This window comes from Suricata suricatta, chromosome 11 (assembly GCF_006229205.1).
Source record: "Suricata suricatta isolate VVHF042 chromosome 11, meerkat_22Aug2017_6uvM2_HiC, whole genome shotgun sequence".
In the NCBI taxonomy this organism is placed as follows: domain Eukaryota; kingdom Metazoa; phylum Chordata; class Mammalia; order Carnivora; family Herpestidae; genus Suricata; species Suricata suricatta.
The window spans coordinates 105156531-105179571 of NC_043710.1; the positions used below are offsets into that span (position 1 = coordinate 105156531).

At 38.8% G+C, this 23041-nt stretch overlaps 1 protein-coding gene across 1 annotated transcript; it reads right to left on the bottom strand.

Moving 5' to 3' along the window:
• Positions 1–1132: 1132 nt before the first annotated feature.
• NXPE4 (neurexophilin and PC-esterase domain family member 4) lies at positions 1133–22801 on the bottom strand. The gene is given in 8 exon segments (XM_029915005.1): positions 1133–1364; positions 1366–1522; positions 1525–1662; positions 4539–4655; positions 4658–4744; positions 16859–16917; positions 17406–18139; positions 22709–22801. Coding segments are annotated over 8 exon segments (1617 nt in total).
• Between the last annotated feature and the right edge of the window lie 240 nt (positions 22802–23041).

Sequence of the window (23041 nt, forward strand, 5' to 3'; positions counted from 1 at the left end):
TTTCCTAGAAGCAGGAAAAATAGGTCAGAAGCCCAGTAATATCTGGGGCATGGTTTGGAGTGAAAACTTAAGGAAGAATATGATGCCAAGTTATTTTATGATATTTCCCCTTTCAACTGAAATTCTATCAATCATTCTTTTTTGGTTAAGTTTTGGGAAGGTTTGTTAAAATGCAAGTGAGAGAGATTAAAACGTTAAACCTACACATGTAGGTTACTGGAACCAATGTTTGATGATCAGTTTTCAAACGGTTTTCAGTAGTGGAGCTTTTTCCAATCAAAATTCCTCCCAGAAGTCCAGCACACATGTAGTTTACCCTGGCTGCGAGGCTGGCTGAAACGGGGTGGCCAAGCTTGCAGCCTGGCCACTAGGCACCTCTTCCAAGTCCTATTCCTCCAAGCAGGGCCTGAAGTACCACCTACAGCACCCAGATCTGTACAAAGTTTGAAAATCACAAATCTTAGACTGACTCCTTTATTTGGGAAATAGACCCAGAGAGCTTAAGAGATTTGTCCAAAGTTGTAAAATTACTGTCAACAAAGGACAGAAGCTCAGCTTCTTGAGTGCTAGGGCTCTGTGCTTTCACTGATTATTCTGTATCCCTGGAGGATAAATTCTATCAAATCAGGTTAGCTCTGAGCAGTGGGAGTTCTTAGAGAAGAGAAAAGTCCAAGGTTTTTAGTCTGCAGGGGCCTTGCTTGGAATTCTGTGGCTCTTCTAGGGCTGAGGGCATGGAGAATTATCTCAAGACTTCTCTTGCCACTTGGAAATCATCTTGAGTTTGTCTTTCATGGTAGAAACAAGAAAATGGGACTGCTTTCTCCAAATATTTGCTTTATGACTTTATTGCACTGAATTTCCACGAATCAGAAATTTTAACCATTAGGAGTGTTGACTTCCCATTTGAGAAGGGTGACAAGACTCTGATCAAGTCCTTTTCACAAGCATTAAGAATTTTTTTAAATGGAAGCCCAATTAGAAATAATTGATTTGGTTGAATTGTGGTTCATGGATCAGCCATAGTGCAGATTACCTCATGCTGGTTGAGAGTGCAGAGTCAAACACAGTATCTGACGTGACAGCACACACTTGATTAATGTTTTTAAATAAGTGAATACATTTCAGAGGTTATCTAGCAAACATAGTTTAACAATATATTAACTTGATTTCTGACTACAGACGGAGGTAAGTGGACACTATTTGTGCCATATGCAATTGTTATGTCCCAGGCATCAATGAAGCCCACATTGAGATCTTGAAAAATGTCCTTAATGGCAAGATACTGGATGTAACCATGGAAGTCACTAAATCTTTCCACATCGTTGTGCATCTCCCTGATGTTTTCTGCTTTGATGATAACCACTGTCTGGGCTTCTCAGAAGACGACGCTGGACAGCTTTGTGGACATTGAGGGCCCTCCGGATAAAAACATCCATGGGGAAGGGTCTGAAATGCTGGCCCAGAGAAATAACAATGATAGTGTTTTTTTCTCCTCCAATTCTGTCAATGACTCAGGCAATCACTCAATTTCTTTCACTGAATAGGTCAACGATCCAATCACAGGATAACTATGTTTTTGCCACTGAATGTTGATATTATCCGAGTCCGCAGCAAGTTGGTGTTGAAACTTTCCAGACTCATGCAGATCCACTGACTTCCGTGCTGATGACAAACAGGTAATCCCAAAATGAAATAAGTATAAAATTATATCATAAAGACAGAATAAAAGGTTTGGTGTTTATAATCAGATACGTTAATCATGACTGAGTTTTTATTGGTTCAAATGAAAGAATGGTTTTGAAAATTATTTGAATCAAAAGTGTCAGGCAGATAAGAAATGACATATGTTCCCTGTAGCACCATGCAGAAGCAAATTGACTGGCGGTGGAAAGCACTGAAGTCACTTCACTGGAACCTGATGTAGTCAAATTTTTAGGTATTCTTTTTGTACCTTTTGTGAGCTGTAGATTAAGCTTATTTGAGGACAGTGAAAGTACTCATTGGAGTCTTACATTTCAAAGACCAAATAAACCTAATATGCTGTTTCCTTAAGACTGGAATTATATTCTATACTTCTGTGTTTCCTTTACCTCTGGTTAGAATGGTACTGAGCATGTCATCTATGATAATAGTTTTGCTATTCATTTGTGAAAGGCTTCATAGTTTACAAGGCATTTATTTGGATATATTCCTTCACCTCAAAGGGTGCCCCTTCCCCTACACACGCACACACGTGCACACACACATACACAAGTCCCCCTTGTTCATTGAGGATACATTTCGAGACCCACAGTGGGTGCCTAGAACTGCAGAGCGAACATATACGGTTCAGTGCCGTGTTTTTTCCTATACATACACGCCTATGATAAAGTTTATAAATTAGGCATAGTTAGAGATTAACAACAAAGAATTATAACAATATCCTGGAATAAAATTATATAACCATGATCTCTCTCTCTCTCTCTCTCTCTCTCGCAAAGTATCTTGTACTACACTCATCCTTTTTCTTTTCTTGTGATGATACGAGATGATAAAATGCCTCCATGATGAGAGGAAGTGAGGTGAATAACGCAGGTGCTGTGACTTGGCCTTAGGCTACTACTGACCTTCTGACAGTGTGTCAGGAGGATGATCCGCTTCCAGACCACAGCTGATGGTGAGTAACTCAGCTGCGGAAAGCAAAACCATGGGTAAAGGATGGGGGGGGGGGGAATACTGTGCGCGTGTGCACACACACATACGCGCGCACACGCCCACACAATCTAATCGCCATGCTATAGAAAACCAAGACATGAAATGACCTGCTCAAGATTATACAGCTGGTGACAGAACCTGCACTTGAATTTGAAGTTCCTCCCAATTCTTGTGAAAACAGTCTACCCAATCTTAGAACTTCTGAAAATATAATACGAATAGAATAAAATAAAGTCCTTCAATTTTTCATCGTATAAATTAGACCTTCATGACGGTCAGGGCCAGCTGCTTTGTAGTTAGAACTTCTGAGGAAAACATGTATAAGAGGATTATTAACGCTTTGTAACCAGCGCCATCTTTGAAGTAAAGGGCAACATTTAAAGTCTTCACCCAGGGGGCTTGAAAATGAGGACACGGGAGCATTAGTTGAAGGAAAATGGCAGTATCATTGTCTTCATTCTGCAGCTAATTTATTTCAATTTCCTTTCCCGAAGCTGGCTATAAGATTTAACTTTCAACAAAACGTGCAAGAGACATTTGGCTGCAATTTAGAAGATTGGACAAAGAGTGAGGTAACTCGGTAATTCAGTACTTTCTGTAACCTAAGAGAGCCACTGTTACTGAATGTGGTGTTAGAGATTGCTACCAGACCCTTAAGTTTTTTAAAGATTATCCCAAACAGAGGCCTGGAGGAGTTCAGAGGTCACGATTTAAAACTCTCCCCTTCTGTTGGGAATTCCAGACTGCTCCAAGCCAAGGCCCTACTGATTTTCTCTGTATATTGGGAGGATAGGCTTCCCTTCTAAGTGTGAGATCACAAGAGTGGCATCATGTCAGAGAGGCCATAATGGAGCTACAGAAGGTGCACTGTCCCCAGTGATGACAGCCAGAACCCAGGACACAATGGGCAGACGGTAACAGTTTTACAGGGAAGACTGCTAAGATCTACTAGTGAATTCTAATTATTTTTGATTCATCCTTGGTTTAGTGAATAGAAAGCTGGACTAAGATTCTAGCCACTGGATTCTAGCCCCAACCTGCACTGAAGTTTTCCGAGCACTTTCTTTGTGTCTGTGTGTCTTGCAATGTGTTAAATATTTTATAACTATTATCTCATTTAGTGTTTATAACTACCAGATAATATCACATGTGGTTGACTGATGAGGAAAATGATGCACAGACAATAAGTCAATAAGTCACCTGCCAAAGGTCATGGCTTCTAAGAAGCACAGTTTCTATATGTTAATACTAAAAGCATGAGCTTTTTTGGCCTCTTTCTAACTGATGCAAAGTCATCGCCTTGCTGTCAGCTCTCTTTTCATGTGATGACAGCTTAAACCAAAGAGAACTTCACTATGTAACAATTCTAAATGCATTACTTCATCTTACCAGGTGGGTACTATTTTTTTCTGCATTTTACTGATGAAGCCACTGAAGGGGACAGTAGATATGTAAATTGCCCAAGATTATCCAGGTAGAACATGGAGAAGCCAGATTTTGCTTCCAGGGCAATTGGATCTAAAATTCACTCTTAAGCATCATGCCAACTGTAGAAAATGGACAAGATAATATCTTATTTTATTTTCAGGTCTGTTAACCATTTTCTGAGCATGCTGGATACAAACTGAGGCGTGCATCCTGCCGGGATAGGAATGTTTTAAACCTTTTCTATACTTGCTCCCTTCTAGTCAGATAAATGAATTGTTTTAAAGGAAAGACGATGATGTCTTGAAAAGTTTGGGTATGTTGTGATTAAGAAATATGAAGAAGGGGCATTACCTATTGTTCGCTTAAAGTAAAAAGTAATTTAAGAGACATGAATAGTAGCTTAGACTGTGGCGTACTGCTGATACTGGTTTTGAAATATTCCATCCACTGGCGGATTGTGGAATCTCCCATTAGATACAGGAACTTTCCTCTCAGGCATTCTTTCATTTTGATTGAAGCCAAACTACAGGAACAGGATTTCATGTGTCTTTCCAGACATGTCCACCAGGGATTGTGGATGCCATTCCAAACTCACATTTCTTTTTCACTGGAACTGTTTTTCCTTCCAAAGAATTAGCAAAATAGGATCTCCTAAAATATCACATTATTCATCAGTATTTATCAAGAACCTATTATTTTTCTCTAAATATCCTCTTAATAGGTCATAAGGGAAGTGCAAAAGCTTACTGCAACATCATCCTTTAAATGTAATGGTTACTTTTTAGTAAGTTTTTTCTGATATAAATTTTCTAAGTGATGCTCATTAATGTTCATTATCGAGAACATGTTCTCTCTCCCTTCCCCCTCCTCAAGAAAGGTAAAATTTAAGTATTTAAGTATTTGTTTGCCTTTCTATGAAAGTGATCAATTCTTGCTTAGTAATAAGAACTCGTTTATTTTATCATTTTATACCTCTTTACCCCCAAGTCTGCCAGTCTGCCCCAGTGTCTTACATGCCATCATCAAACTAAATTCTTTGAACAGAGGGTCCGGGGCATCAGCATAGGAAGACCCTGAACCCACTTTCTCCTGTGGACACAGCAAATCCACAAATACATGTGCAGCAATTCCTCCTGAAAACCCGAGGGCTGACTGAACAGCTGCTGCATGACCCATGACAGAGCGACTACATGGGGAAGGGTAAACATGATGGAGGCCTGGTGACAATGGGTGCCCCACTCCCAGTGCAGCAACTAGCAATAGGGAGGGAGTTCACGGAGGGGCTCACATACAGACTTGCCTGTCCTACGGCACAACAAAACTAGCTGTTTCAAAGGCAACTAGTCCATAAGGGAAGAAAATCCATTTACGAATCCCAGATCACCTGCCAAATAGGCAAGAAGCTCATGAAACTCTTTCTGGGGCTGGAGATGCTAACGAATGCCACTTTTTGCACCCTCCTTCCACCTTAATAGCATTGACAGGAGCAGAGTCCAAGAGCTCTAGCCAGCTTCCCAGGGGTGCCCTAAGCAAGTCCTGGGCCCCTAGTTCACAACAGCTCCAGCTGCTCCTAGAGGAACCACCCCACCCCAACCCCCCAGTGCGTGCCCTCCCCAGCTCCAGCTGTCCTGCCCAGGGGCCCCACAGTGGCATGCCCCACAGAATTTCTCCAGGCCATGCTGGACCCAGCCATCCTGCCATGGTGGCCTGGACTGCCCAGGCACGATATGCACCAGGAGCCACCTGGCATGCACCCACTCCAGACTCAGCTCTCTGGCAAGGCACTGTGTGCGACAGGATCCTTTGGCCCAGGCCCACTCCAGGTCCAGCTGTTTCACCAGGGTGGCCCCAGCACAAGACACCTTGAAACCTCATGACCCATGCCTGCTCTGGCCCCAGTCATCCTGCCAACGCCACCAGGCACAGAGTTTACACAGGGGACGCCCCTGCACAAGGCCACACTTTCAAGACTGAGACATAATTATTCTTCCTATTTCATAAAAGAAAAACAGAGAGTCAAGCAAAATGAGGAACAGAGAATCATGTTTCAAATGAAAACATAAAATAACCCCCCCAAACCCTAATAAAATGAGATAAGGGATGGTTATAATGATGCTCACCAAAATGGAAGGATGGAAAACTTGAAGGGTTAGAAAATGTAAAAACGAATGAGAGCTGAAGAATACAAACTGAAATGGAAAGTAAACTAGAGTAAATCAACAGTAGAGTAGATACAACAGAAGAATAGGATAGCAATCTGGGAGACAGGATGGCGACAATCACCCAAACTGAATGACACAAACACTACAATAAATTTAAAAAATAAAAAATAAAGGATAGTTTAAGGTAGCCATGGGATAGCATTAAGCATACTAACATTTACATTATAGGGATCCCAGAAGAAAGAGAGAAGGAAATGGGCAGAAAAACTCATTTAAATAAATAATGGCTGAAAACTTCGCTAACCTGGAGAAGGAAATAGACATCCAGGTCCAGGAAGCACAGAGAGTCCCCAAGAAGTTGAATCCAAAGAGATCCACACCAAGACATGGTATGCCAATCAAAATGGCATAAGATAAAAAGAGGATCTTAAATAAGGAAGAGAAAGGTAATCACATACATAGGAAACCCCGTAAGGCTGTCAGCTGGTTTTTAGCAGAAACTTAGTAGGCCAGAAGAGAGTGGAAGGATATATTTAGAGTGTTGAAAGGAAAAACTTACAATAAGGAATACTCTCCCTAGCAAAGTTATCATTCAGAATTGAAGGAAATATGGAGTTCCCTGGACTAGCAAAAACTAAAGGAGTTGATCACCACTAGACTGTACTTAAAAGAAATGATAAAGGGTTTTCTTTAAAGAGAAAACAATAGGCCATATCTGTGTGTGTGTGTGTGTGTGTGTGTATAAAATTTTATTAATAAAGGCAAATGGGCAGTAAAGGTAGTAAATCATCCACTTAAGAACTAGTATGAAAGTTAAGTACAAAAACAGGCTAGACCACTATAACTACAATAAGCAGTTAAGGAATACACAGGATAAAAAGTATCAAGTAAGACATAAAAACACAGATGGGGAAGCAAAAATGTAGTGTTTTACAATGACTTGAACCTAAACGATAAGTTTAAAAGTGTGTATGTGTGTGTGTGTGCATGTGTGTATATGTATGTCAACATGTGAACCCATAAACCCAAAACCTACAATAGATGCACAAAAGTAAAGAGAAAGGAATCCAAATATAACAGTAAAGAAAATAAACCAAAAAGGAAGAGAACAAGAGAAGAAATGAATGGAAGAAACACAAAAAGAACCAGAAAGCAATGAACAAAATAGCACTAAGTACATAACTATAAATACTTTAAATTTAAAAACATTGAGTGCTTCAATGAAAAAAAATGCACAAATTACCAATGTTAGAAATGAAAAATAAAATTTTATCAAAGATTCTGCAGACATTAAAAATGTACCAAGGCAATATTACAGTAAAACTGTGTGCCAGAGAATTTCAAAACGTAGATGAAATGGATAGATTTTTTGAAAAATAAAACATACCAGATCAACAAAAGATGAAGCAAAAAATATTCATAGTCATGTTCATATTAAATCTATAATAAAACACTTCTAAGAGAAAAAGGCATAGGATGACAAAATGGAGAAAAAATAGGACCATTTTTTAACCTGCCTATAAAAAGCTCACTTCAGCTCTAAAGATACACAAGTTGAAAGTGAAGGAAAATAAGATATTCCATGCAAATGAAAATAAAAAGATAGTATACAATACTCATATCAGACAAAATAGACTTTAAAACATAGACTGTAACAAAAGACAAAGAAAGTATCACATAATGATAAAGGAGTAAATCCAAGGAAGGAATATAATGTTTGTACTATTCATGCAGCCCAACATTGAAGCACCTACATACATAACGCAAATATTAACAGAAATAGGAGGAAATTGATAGTAATAGAATAATGGGAGACACTCCATACATCCATCAATGGATAGACTATCCAGACAGAAACTCAATAAGGAGACACTGGCCTTAAATGACACATTGGATCAGAAAGAGTTAATAGATATCCATAGAACATTTCTCATTCAGAAACTTCAGAACACCCATTTTTAATAAGTGCACATGGAGCATTCTCCAGGATAGGTCACACATTAGGTCATAAGACAAGTCTCATTAAATTCAAGAAGACTGACATCAAAACGAGCATCTTTTCCAATCCCAACAGTATGACACTAGGAATCAATTACAAGAAGACCTGGAAAAAACATGGACACATGGAGACTAAACACATTTATTAAACATGTTACTAAACAACCAATGGATTAAAAATAAATCAAAGAGGAAATAAAAATACCATGAGGCAAATGAAAATGGAAACTCAACTTCCTAAATCTGTGGAATACAGCAAATGCAATTCTAAGAGTTAGGAAGTTCATAATAATATAGCAGGTTAGAAATATAGCAGGTAAGCAAGCAAACAAAAATACCAAATTAACAATCTGACATTATACCTGAAGAAACTAGAGAAAAAAACATAGCCTTAAGTTAGAAGAAAATATGTAATAAAGATCAGAATAGAAATAAATGAAACAGAGACTGAAAAAAAGAAATCAATGGATTAAAGCTGGTTCTTTGAAAAGATAAACCTCTAGCCAGACTCATCAATAAAAACAAGAGGACACGAAATCCAGAAGTGAAAGAGGAGAGCTTACAAATGATACTACAGATATGAAGTATCATAAGAAGTTACTATGAACAATAACATGCCAAAAATTTGGAAAACCTAGAAGAAATGAACAGCTTTCTAACTCTGTATCATAAAGAAATAGAAAAATCTGAATAGATCATTACAAGGAATGAAACTGAGTCAGTAATTCACCCTTTCTAAAACAAAGGGTCCAGGACCAGACAGCTTCACAGGTGAATTCTAATAAACATCTAAAGAAAAGTTACTTTTCCCAAATTAGTCCAAGAAATTATAAAGAAAGGAAAGCTTCCAAAGTGTTTAATGAGGCTAGCACTACACCAATACTCAAACTAGGCAAAGACACTGCAGATACACAAAGTTACGGGCCAATATTCATGATGAACTTAAGTGAAACCATCTTTAACAGATTATTAACAAACCAAATTCAACAACATATTGAAAAGATCATACACCACAATTGACTGGAATTTATTCCAGAAATTCAAGGAAAGTTCATTATCGGCAAATTAATCAATGTGATACACATATTACCAAACTAGGATAAAAATCATCTGATCACCTTAATAGATGCATTATGACCAAATTCAGTATAATTTTTTGATATGAACTCTTAACAAAGTGAGTATAGAAGGAACAGATCTCAAGATAACAAAGGCAATGTATGACAAACCCACCCTAACATCATACTCAAAAGAGAAAAGCTGAAAGCTTTTCCTCTAAGATCAGGAACAAGACAAGGATGTCCACCCTCAACACTTTTATTCAACACAGTATTGGAAGACTTGTACACAAGCAAATAGGAAATAAAAATGATCCAAATTGGTAAGGAAGAAGTAAACATTATTTGCAGATAACATGATACTATACATAGATAACCATAAAGTCTTCACCAAAAAAGTGATTAAATTAAAATAAATTCAGTAAAGTTACAAAACACAATATTCATAAATCTGTTCTTTCTGTACACTAATAACACAGCAGAAAGAGAAATTAAGAAAACAATTCCATTTACACTTGCACCAAAAAGATAAAATACTTAAGAATAAATTTAACAAAGGAGGTTTAAAACCTGTAATCTGAAAATAAAGACACTGATAAAAGAAATTGGAGATAGCAAACCCATATGAAAAAATATACCATGCTCATGGATTAAAGAATATTGTTAAAATGTCCATACTACCCAAGGCAATGTACAGATTTAATGCAACACTCCTCAAAATACCAACAGTATTTTTCACATAACTAGAACAAATGATCCTAAAATTTGTTTGTTACCACAAAAGACCCTGAATTGTGAAAGCAATCTTGAGAAAAAAGACCAAGGCCGGCAGTACATGGTCTGCTTTTAAACGGTACTACAAAGCTGTAGTAATCAAAACAGTATGTTACTGGCACAAAATAGACACATAGATCAATAGAGTAGAATAGAGATACCAGAAATAACCCACACTCCTACAGTCAATTAGTGTATGACAATGAAGCCAAGAATATGCAATGGGGAAAACACAGCCTCTTCAATAAATGGTATTAGGTTTTCTTCTTCAAGATTACTTTGGGTATTAGGGGTCTTCTCTTGTTTCATGCAAATTTTATAATTCTATCTTCCAGCTCCATGAAGAATGCTTGTGTTATTTTGATTACATTGAATGTGTAGATTACTTGGGTCGTGTTGGCATTTTAACTATTTGTTCTTCCAATCAATGAGCATGGAACGTTTCTCCAATTCTTTGTGTCTCTTTCCATTTCTTTAATAAGCTTTCTACAGTTTTCAGCATACAGATCTTTTACTTCTTTGGTTAGGTTTATTCCTTGGTATCTTATTATTTTTGGTGCAACTGTAAATGGGATCAATTCCTTGATTTCTCTTTCTGCTGTCTAATGATTGGCGTGTAGAAATGCAACCAATTTTTATGTTGATTTTCTACCCTGTAACTTTGCTGAATTCATGTAGCAGATCTGGCAGATTGGGGGTGGGGCCTTTGAGTTTTCCATGTAGAGTATCATGTCATCTGCGAAGAGTAAATGTGTGATTTCTCCCTTTCTAATTTGCATGCATTTTGTTTCCTTATTTCTGTCTGAGGCTAGGACTAAGCTAGGACTTCCAGTACTATGTTGAACAACAGTGGTATGAATGGACATACCTGCCATGTTCCTGACCTTAGGGGGAAAGCTCTTCAGTTTTTCCCCATTGAGGATATTAGCTGTCGTCTTTTGTATATGGCCTTTATGATGTTGTGGTATGTTTCACCTATTCCTACTCTCTTGAGAGTTTTTATCAAGAAAGGATGCTGTATTTTGTGAAATGCTTTTTCTGTGTCTATTGACGGAATCACATGGCTCCTGTCCTATTAAGGTTGTGTATCATGTGGATTGATTTGCGACTACTGAACTAGTCCTGCAGCCCAGAAATAAATCCCACTTGATCATGGTGAATAATTTTTAAATATTTGCGTGTGTGTGTGTGTGTGTGTGTGTGTGAGAGAGAGAGAGAGAGAGAGAGAGAGAGAGAGAGAGAGAGAGAACACGAACGTGCACACAAGGAGGGGCAGAGAGAGAGGTAGACACAGAATCTGAAGCAGGCACCAGGATCTGAGCTGTCAGCACACAGCCCCACGTGGGGCTTGTACTCACAAACTGTGAGATCATAGCCTGAGCCAAAGTTGGATGCTTAACCGACCGAGTCTCCCAGGCGTACCCATGAATAATTTTTTTTAATGTACTGTTGAATTCAACTTGTTAGTATCTTTTTTTAAAACTTTTTTTAAACGTTTTATTTATTTTTGATACAGAGAGAGACAGAGCATGAGAGGGGGAGGGGCAGAGAGAGAAGGAGACACAGAATCTGAAGCAGGCTCCAGGCTCTGAGCTGGCTGTCAGCACAGAGCCCGACGCGGGGCTCGAACCCACGACCGTGAGATCTGACCTGAGCCGAAGCCGGAGGCTCAACCGACTGAGCCACCCAGGCGCCCCCAACTTGTTAGTATCTTGTTGAGAATGGCTCACCAGGGATGTTGGCCTGTAATTCTCCTTTTTAGTGGGATCTCTGTGTGGTTTTGGAATCAAGGTAATGCTGGCTTCACAGAATGAGTTTGGAAGCTTTCCTTCCATCTCTATTTTTTGGAACAGTTTGAGAAGAATGAGTATGAACTCTAAATGTCTGGTACAATTTCCCTGGGAATCCATCAGGCCCAGAACTTTTGTTTGTTGGGAGACTTTGATTACTGACTCAATTTCTTTGCTGGTTATGACTCTGTTCAAATTTCCTATTTCTTCCTGTTTCAGTTTTGGTGGTTTGTGAGTCACTACAAATTTGCTCATTTCCTCCAGATTGCCCAGTTTTTTTGGAATATAATTTTTCATAGTATTCTCTTAATATTGTTTGTATTTCTGTGGTGTTGGTGGTGACATCTCCTCTTTCATTCATGATTTTTATCAGTCTGGGTCCTCTTTCTTCTCTTTTTGATAAGTCTGGCTAGAGGGTTACAAATTTTGTTTATTCTTTCAAAGAACCAGCATTGGGAAACCTGGGTGGTTCAGTCAATTAAACATCTGGCTTTGGCTCAGGTCATGATCTTGCAGTGAGTTTGAGCCCCGTGTCGGGCTCTGTGCTGACAGCTCAGAGCCTGGAGTCTGCTTTGGATTCTGTGTCTCCCTCTTTCTCTGCTCTTCCCCTGCTCACACATACTGTCTTTTGTTCTCTTAAAAATAAGCAAACATTAAAAAAAACTCCACAAAGAACCAGCATTTAGTTTCATTTATCTGTTTTACTGTGTGTTGTTTTTATTTTTGTTTTGGTTGTTTGTTTCCATATCAAAGCTGGAGGCATCACAATTCCAGACTTCAAAGCTGGATTACAAAGCTACAATCATGAAGGAAGTATGGTATTGGCACAAAACAGATCAATAGAATAGAATAGAGAACCCAGAATCAGCCAGATGTTTGTGTGGCCAACTAATCTTTGACAAAGCAGGTGAGAGTATCTAATGGAAAAAAGTCTTCAGCAAATGGTATTGGAAAAACTAGACAGCGGCATGCAGAAGAATTAAATTGGACCACATTTTTACACTATACACAAAAATAAATTCAAAATGGATGAAAGACACAAACATGAGACAGGAACGCATCAAAACCCTAGAGGAAAAAACAGGCGGTAACCTCTTCGACCTCAGCTTCAGCAACTTCTTTCTAGACATGTCTGTGGAGGCAAGGGAAATAAAAGCAAAACCGAACTATTGGGACTTCATTAAGATAAAAAGCTTCCATGCCATGAAGGATACAATCAAGAAAACTTAAAGGCAACTGACAGAATGGAGAAGATATTTGCAAATGACATATTGGATAAAGGGTTAGTATCCAAATTCTATAAAAATCTTATCAAACTCAACACCCAGAGAACAAATAATCAGTGAATAAAGGGGCAGAAGAGATGAACAGACATTTTTGCAGAGAAGATGTCCAGAAGGCTAACAGACACTTGAAAAGATGCTCAACATTACTCACCATCAGGGAAATACAAATCAAAACACACTGAGATACCACCTCACACCAGAATGAGAATGGCTGAAATGAACAGCTCAGGAAAGAAAAAATGTAGATGAAGATGTAGAGAAAGGGGAACACTTTTGCACTCTTTCTGGGAGCGCAAAATTGTAGCCACTCTGCAAAACAGTGGGAGTTTCCTCCACAAATTATAAATAGAACTACCCTACGGCCCAACAATCACACTACCAGGTATTTATCCAAAGGATACAAAAATACTCATTTCAAGGGGTGCCTGGAACCCAGTATTTGTAGCAGCACTACTGACAATAGCCAAATTATGGATAGAGCCCAAATGTACACTAACTGATGAATGGATCAAGAAGGTGTGGTATATATATATACAATGGAATATTACTTGGTGATCAGAAAGAAGGAATTCTTGCCAGTTGCAACAACATGGGTGGAACTAGAGGGTATTATGCTAAGTGAAATAAGTTAGAGAAAGACAAATATATGATTTCACTCATGTGTGGAACGTAAAAAACAAAACAGATGAACATAGGGGAAGGGAAGGGAAAATAAGGTAACAGAGAGGGAGAGAAACCATAAGAGACTCTTAAATATAGGGAACAAGTTGAGGGTTGATGGAGGGGAGGTGGGTAGGGGGATGGGCTAAATGGGTGATGGACATTAAGGAGGGCATTTGTTGGGATGAGCACTGGGTGTTATATGGAAGTGATAAATCACTGGGTTCTACTCCTTAAACCAATAGTGCACTATATGTTAACTAACTTGAATTTCAATAAATAAATCAACCAAAAAAAGGGACAGAATTAAAAAAAATGTCATTAGGAAACCTGAACAGTTACATGTAAAAAAAAATGAAACTGGATCATTATCAGATAATATACAAAAATAAATTCAAAATATATTGAAAGATTCCAATGTAAGACCTAAAACCATGAAACTCCTAGAAGGCAGAACCCGTTTGACACTGGTTTTAACAACACTTTCAGGAACAATTTCCTAAGGCAAGGGCAACAAAAGCTCATGTACACAAATGGGATTACATCAAACTAACAAGTTTTTGCACAGTGAAGGAAACCAACAAAACAACACCATCACCTACTGAGTGGGAGAAGATAATTGCAAATCGTAATCAGAAATGGTCACTATCCAATATATATAAAGAACTTATATAACTTAGAATAACCTCCCCTCCCACCAACAACCTGGTATTGAGCATAGGACCCGAATAGTTTTTCCACAGAAAATGGAGATGTCCAACAGACACATGATAACATGATCGACATCATTAATCACTAGCAAATGCAAATCACAGCCACGATGAGATGTCACCTCACCGCTGTCAGACTGGCTACCATGAAAAAGACAAAAAGTAACAAATGTTGATGGGTGCAGAGAAAAGGGACTCTTGTACACTGTTAGTGGGATGGAAACTGACGCCGTCACTGTGGAGAACAGTGTGGGGTTTTCTCAAAAAACTAAAAATAGAAATAGCAGAAGAATCACTAATTCCACTTTGGGGTATTTATTTGAAAAAACTAAAAATACAAATTTGTAAAGACATATGCACCCCTATATTTACTGCAGCATTATTTACACTAGCCAAGATATGGAAGCAAATTAAGTGCCTATCAATAGATGAATATATAAAGAAAAGATGTGTGTGTGTGGGGGTATATATATTTACAAAATGTGTATGTGTGTGTATATATTTATCTACACACGCGCATGTGTGCGCGCACACACACACCAGAATTTAAGTAAGCCATAAAAAAAAAAAGAATGAGATCTTGCAACTTAAAACAGCTTGGATGAACCTAGAGGGTATGACGCCAAGTGAAATAAATCCAACAGGAGAAAACAAGTAATGCTCTATAATTTCACTTCTATGTGGAATCTAAAAAAAACCGAAAACAAATGAACAAAACAAAACAGGATACATAGATAGGAAAACTGTTGGTTAGCAGAGTGGGGAGAGATCAGGGTGCAGGAGAAATAGGTGAAGGGGATTAAAAGGTACAAACTTCCGGGGCGCCTGGGTGGCTCAGTCGGTTGAGCCTACGGTTTCGGCTCAGGTCAGATCTCACGGTCGTGGGTTCGAGCCCCGCGTCGGGCTCTGTGCTGACAGCTAGTTCAGAGCCTGGAGCCTGCTTCCGGTTCTGTGTCTCCTTCTCTCTCTGCCCCTCCCCCTCTCATGCTCTGTCTCTCTCTGTATCAAAAATAAATAAAACAAAAAAAAAATTAAAAAAAAAAAGGGTACAAACTTCCAGTTGTAACTCAAGTGAGTCGTGGAGGTGTGAAGTACATGTAACGTTGTAATAATTTTGCAGGGTGACAGGTGGTGACTGGACATCATGGGGATCAATATTTTAACACCTGGCCTGAGCGTATTTGGGCAAAAAATGACATCTCTTTTTTTAGGCACATGTTTACACTTCAGTGTGAATAAGTTTAGCAGCAATTATCAATCTGTTGATGCTGAATTTACAGAGACACAAAAGATTTTGTCTTAAATCATTTGAGTGATTTCTTCAGATATTTGTAGTCACAGAAATGGAAGAGAAATTAATAAATTTGAGGGTGGAAGTGCTATTTTATATGTTAGAATGTTTTGAAAGGCAGCAAAAATGAAGAGGGGAAACTAATGAACTTTTTTTGAGAAAGAGCGAGAGCGCATGCGCACATGCGCCCCCCCAAACACACAGTGGGGGAGGGGCAGAGAGAGGGAGCGAGAACGCGAGCAGGCTTTGTGCCTCAGTGCAGAGTCCCACGCGGGTTTCGAAACTCATTACCAGTGAGATTGTGACCTGAGCCGAATTCGAGAGTAGGGCCCTTAACTGACTAAGGCGGCCCCACCCCACTTTATTTTTTTTTTTTAAATGAACTCTCAGATGGTGGGTTGAAAACTTCTAGATTTTTGGGTTCTTAGTGATGAGGGAAGGCGATGATGATGGTGGTGTGGACAGGTAAACACCTAGATGTAAATTGGGAGACAATTTTGTTATGTGAAGGTTATTGTGTTGGATGATCAGGTTATATGTTGTCCGATAAACAGATTAATGATGAGTCACATTTCTTAAAACAGGTTTATGATATCCTAGTGATTCCAATCATTTATTCACTTGGGTAACTGATATCTTGGCTCACCACAGAGAAGCCTGATGCGCAGAGTGCAAATATGACTGAGAACAATGAACAGTTCCACAAAAAGAAAGAAATGCTTTAAATGGATTTAGTACTGGGGCACCTGGGTGGCTCAGTCGGTTAAGTGTCTGACTTTTGATATCAGCTCAGGTCATAATGTTGCAGCCCGTGGGACTGAGCCCCGCACTGGGCTCTGTGCTGACAGCATGGAGTCTGTTTGGGATTCTGCCTCTCTGCCCCTCCCTTGCACTCACTCTCTCTCTCTCTCTCCTCTCTCTCTCTCAAAACAAACAGACAGACAAATAAATATTGAAAAAGATGGCTTTAGTATTAAGCATCACTCATTATCACAAGGAGGACTTACTGTTGCATTTGGAGACACTAATGGTGGTGTTTTCCATAATCTCTACACCCACATTTGACCTTAAAGAGACAAATACAGAAAATAATCTGCGGGTGACCTCAAAGATCAGGAAACACAGAAGCCACATTGCTGCTTCAGTTACTTCTTATTTCTAATAATTGACTACTGTGCCCACAGTTCTAGGCCACTGATTAAATTTCCCTTTCTCTGTTTACTAGTCCAGGGGGTGCAGATACCCAGAAGGTGTGCAACGTAATTTGTGGAGGTAAGAATGTATTCGAGCGTTTACTTACATGTGTATTTCTCATTCGCTTTTAGTTTTTATTCTGTTTATATATCTTTTGTTTCAATGATAAGAGTTAAATATTTAAAAAGATTGGGGACTACTGGAAAATAAACACTGTCCCTAAATGAATTCAAAAATCTTTTCTAAAATGGCTCCTATGGAGTCCCAAAATTGACATGGTCATAGCACTTCCACTGGATCAACATGTAGGCAAAATCATTACCGTATTTCCCCAGGTAGTCTCCAGAAATAATTCTTTACCTGTCAAAGAGTCTCCATTCTTGTTTGCTGAGATAAGAAACATCCTTGTTTTGGGAATGCATGTGCGTGAGTGCGGCACAGGGCATGTGCGGAGGTCTCACGCAGTAGAAGGCTTCTTGGTCTTGAGTATCCAGGTACTCACACAGCTCAGTGCTTGAGTTTAAAACCAGGGCACAATCTGTATTGACATGGGAGGTGCCCCTGGCAAAGTGGCCCGTGAAGATCACTCTGTCGTATCCTTGGTTCCTTGCCCTCCAGAGAGCCGACACCCCTTCACTGGGGTGGATGAGCAGGAGAGACGGAGAGACCCAGCCCTCCCAGAACAGGGTGAAGCTGACAAGGTAGGTGCCGTTGTTGAGGTCGGTCACCTTTCCGGAAGCCCCTGCCTTCAGAGCTGGGGAGGACATCCTGGCCCTCAGGAAGTCCCCACCGTCTGTCTTCTTGTGTCCCAAGTGGTCCCTCGCCTCCAGTAGGATGTCTAGCTGGTCCCCCCTACGGTAGGCATCTCCAGGGTGGAGGATGGAGGCTGTGCTGTGCGCCGCACTGGTGGTGGTGACCCTGTGGGTGAAAGGTCTGGGTGGGGTCAGCTGATCTAGTTTTTCCATGGTTCTCTCTATTCTCAGCTCAGTTTCTGCTGATGAAGCCACTGGATGCGGTGGGACTTCGGGACATGAAGGCTTCATGGTAAAATTCCAGTGATGGAGGGAGATGGGCATCTTAGGTGTAGTCCAAATCTGAGATGATAATGAATAAGGAACATAGAAAATGTTTTTATGTAACACGTTTTGGTAGGCTAGCCAACATTCTTTAAATGAATAATAGCAGATGCAAAGCTTAAAATGATATGGAGATTTTATGATCATATATGTTTCATGGGTAAAATAAGTTTCCTCACATTTGGTAGTGGAGCTCCACTTTACGCTGGCTAATCTACTTTGGTTTCTAGGATCTTCTTCCCTAAAGTAGTGATGATAAAATATACTTTCACTGGGGCATCTGGGTGGCCAGTTGGCTAAGCATCTGACTTCAGCTAGGTCATGATCTCACAGTTTGTGAGTTCGAGCCCCATGTCGGGCTCTGTGCTGACAGCTCAGAGCCTGGAGCCTGCTTCCGATTCTGTGTCTCCTTCTTTCTTTGACCCTCCCCTACTCCTGCTCTGTCTTTCTCTCTCTCAAAAATAAACAAACATTAAAAAAATTTTTTTAATACACTTTGGACAATTGTGAAGACATGAAAATATATTTTTTAACTGCATAGGAGACAAATGTTTATTGTTCTATTATTAATCTTAAAACTAGAATTCAGTCATTAAAAATATTCTTAAGAACGTGTTTAAGATGCATGGGGCTTTTATGTAAAATATTTTTTTTCTGATATTTTATACTTTGCTTAATCATTTTATATTTTTCAGATTGTCTCAGTTAACTTAGGAGATAATAAACATAGGTTTATAAAAGTTTGTTTTCTAATCAGAAAGTAACTGAGTATAAAATGCTTTCCTTTCTTTTTTTTCTTTTTTTTTTTTAGAGTTTATTTACTTTGAGAGAGAGACTGGGAGCGTTCATGTGAACAGGGAAAGCACAAAGAGAGAGCAGGAGAGAGAAAATCCCAAGAGGCTCTGTGGTATCAGTGTGGAGCTCAACATGGGGCTCAGTCACACAGATCCTGACCTAAGCTGCAATCAAGGGCCAGAAGCTGAGCCTACTGAGCCACCCAGGTGTCCCTGAAATAACATTGATTATTAAAAATGGAAGACATGAAACTGTATAGGGAATATAAATCAGTGACAAAATGTCAACCACTGATAACTACTATTAACATTTTGGTGGTTTTTCTTTCATTTTTCTGTATGCAATTTAACAGGATTGTGAACAAATTGAATATTACCAATGAATTTTGACCTCAAAAATAGTGTTAAAAACTTCACCTTATGTCACTGGCTCACATAGTATTCCAGCCTATGGATACAACTTAACAGTGTACCTATTTCTGCTTTTGGACTTTTATTGCACTGACCTTTTATAATTCTGCAAAGAACACCTTTTGGTATAAATCTTTGCAATCCAGGTTATTTGCTGAGGACTCAGGAACAGAATTATTGGTCCAATGTGGTGAATACTGTCGAAGATCATAGTACATGCTGGGAAACAGTTTTCCAGAAATGTGGTGCCAATCTGCCTGGAGCCGCAGTGAATGAGAATTCTAGTCTTACAACACGCTTACAACACGGGTTAGCTCATTTTTAGAGATATTTGCCTGGATTGAAACCTAACTCTGTCACCCACTAATTACATGATCTTGGTTAAGTTAACTACTGTTGTTCAGCTTCATCGTCTAACAAACTGAGTCATAAAGATAAACACCTGATATGTTACTGTATTAACGGGCTAACACGTGAAGAGCATTGAGAATGACACCTGGACACACCAGGTGTTTGTATTACCGTCTCCAGGGTTTGAGAAATAAAAATGTTTTTACAAAGAAAAATATATCCAACAAAAAATTGGTGATCATAGTAATTATAGTAATATCTCAGAATTTTTGATAAAAGCAGAATAACTTGTGTTAGACCAACTCTGCAGATAACAATAGACTCTAAACCCAAACCAAAGAAAATCCCTTCCATAAGCGCTGGAGAGTGACCACAAGCAGCCTGGCATAGAGGGAAGTTGAAGCCTGGAAGAAGGAGCAGCGCTGGACCTCCGTAATGAGGGTGCCAACTCCAGTTCTTCAGGTGGAAGGGAAATTAGACCACTAGAAACATGGACCTTCTGGAAGGAATGAAAAACACCAGAAGCGGTAACTAGAAGGATAAATATAAAATACTATGTATTTGTTTCCGAATTTCTCTAAAATGATTATTATTTAATATTTTTAATGTTTATGTATTTAAGCACCATTTAAGCATAAAAAAGCCAATATTAATGTTAAAATAGACTTCAAGACAAAGCACAAACCCAGATATAAAGATGAACACTGAACAGCAGTAAGAGTTTGTTAGAAAACATAGCCATCATAGATGGGCATGTGCCTACACATACATGTATGTGTATGTGAAACAAAAATTGACAGTTAAAAGGACAGATAAAGAAATCCACAATAGGTATTTAAACCTATTTTAGTTGTTATAGGAACTAGATAAAAATAATGAACTTAAAGATTGGAACATTATCATAGTAATGTCTCAACTATCAGGTATTATCAGATGATAATTATCAGATATTTTTTCATTGCCATAAGTTCAAATAAAAATTTAATTTTTAGTATGATAGAATTATACTCTGTGCAAACATTTTTTTGGTGAAAATAAATAGGAAAATCCTGATTCAAGATGGAGGACAAGGGACATATAGCCTCAATTTCCCACCAGAAAACTAATGAGAGAAAAAAAAAGCTTTCTAAATATTCTTGGAAAAAGGAAGAGATATTTTAATTAGAGCAGAATTTATAAGAAATCTGAAAAAGAGCGTGGCTTGCTCTGTCCTGTGGCTCTTGATCTCAGGGATCTGCACCACACTGGGTGGAGAGATTACTTAAAAATAATAAGAAGAAATCTGAAAAGTAGAATGCAGATGAGATTAGATCAAGGAAGAAAACCAGCTCTCCAAATGCATGGCTTCCAATTCTGCAGAAGATGGAAGTCACTCCAGGGCTATTACGAACCTGGAGAAAACTGATGGGAAGAAGAGGGTAAGGCAGTTGCCCACAGGAGGGCATATATAGGATGGTTAACACTTCCCTATTTTTCCACCTGTGCCTGACCAGGCAGCTAGAAATGAGGACTCCTGTGCCCTACTGTTAGTAAAAACTCTGGATATTTGAGGGTGTAGGGTAGGACCCTGCCTGTGTGACAGCACCCTAGACAAATGCAGAGCATTTATTGCCGTGAGTCCTTTCTGCAGCTGTGCCACAAACATGCTGGAGAAAACAGGGGACAGTCCTCACAGGCCTGGCCACCACAGAATCTTAAGTATAAGAAGATACACGCAACCAAGAATTAGCAAAAATTTTAAGAAAGGCAACACATGAAAGAAAATGTATTAAATTCAATAAAGAGATAACAAAGGAACAGAAATAGAAAAAGAAAAACAGAACTTTAAAGCAAGTATAGGACTCAGAGAAATGCCAGAGAACTCAGAGAAATGACCCAGAGATCTTGGAAAACAAAATCTTGCTGTTCAAATGCAAAAGTCAACTGTATTCCTTTCCATCAGCAACAAGGAATTAGAAAATGTATTTAAAAAACACTATTTACAACAGCAACAAAAATTATAAAGCATTGCCTAGTTATAAATCTAATAAAAGATATATAAGACACATGCAAAAATTTTAAAATTTACCAAATGATCTTGAAGAAGACCTAAATAAATGGAGAGGGATTAAATGTGGCTAAAGCACAGATATTATTATGAACATGTTAGTTTCCCCAATTTGGCCACGTGGTTAATATAACGCACATAAAATTTAAGCAAGATTTTCCCATCAAATTGACAGACCAACTGTAAAACATATAAAGAGTAAAGGGCCAAGACCAGCCAGGAATCCTGTGAAGTAGATTAAGAAAGGTCACTTGACCTACAAGTTTTCAAGAATAACTATGAAGCTAATTATCATTATATTAATTAGAGCAACATGGTATTGATATGGGAAAGATACATTGGTCAATGGAGTAGTACAAATGGAAGAAGACCTGTACTTATCAGAAATTTTTATATATGACAAAAAATGTCATGACAAATCAGCACAGAAGAAAACAACTACAAAATAAGAAGAACAGAAAAGGTGAAAAGGTGATCATCCACATGGAAACAAATATCGGCCAAGAAAAAACTCAGATCCACCAAAGTATTTATGGTCTAAAGCAACCTTACGGGTTTAAAAAATATTTAGATAAATAATCTGACACAGAAGTAGGGAAGGGTTTCTTAATACTCAAAGAGAACTGACTATTTAAAAAGGCAGACAAATTTTACTACATAAACAGGAAAAGGTGTTGCGCAGAAATCTCATTAAAGAAGATGAACAAGCTACACGCCGGGAGAAAATATTTACAGGTGCATACGTAAGCAACAGAGGAAGCATGTGCTCATGTGCGTGTACGCATGCGTGCAGGCACGTGTACACACACAGTTATCCTCTCCCGTGCTATGCAACGGTTATCAAATATGTTAGTTCTTCAAGGCTGTGTAAGCTGTTCAAATTCCTGCACTGCGATGTATAACTGGTCGTTTGGACTTTCCCTGGAACAGTTGAAGTAGGAAGTAAAAATATACTTCTGTAAGACACAGAAAGAAGATTCCTACCTTTGTGGAGTTTTGGAAAACCATAAACATGATCCAGGAGGCAAATATAAACAATAGTACCAACAGTGACTTATGATTTTTCATACTTGTCATGATTAGGATCCTACAAGAGAGAATACAAAACAAGCGTGCACACACACAGCAGAAAAGAAATACAGAAACACACAGAAAATTTATAACTCTTGATTCTTTCATCCTCAATAAGTTTCTACCAGCACAGAACCTTGCCTGACTCCTACCCCAACATCTCTTACTATCCTGCCAACTGCCATCTTTGGCTATCACCTTGTCACTTCAACAGAAGTGCTCTTCTGAGACATGAGAGCCCATCAT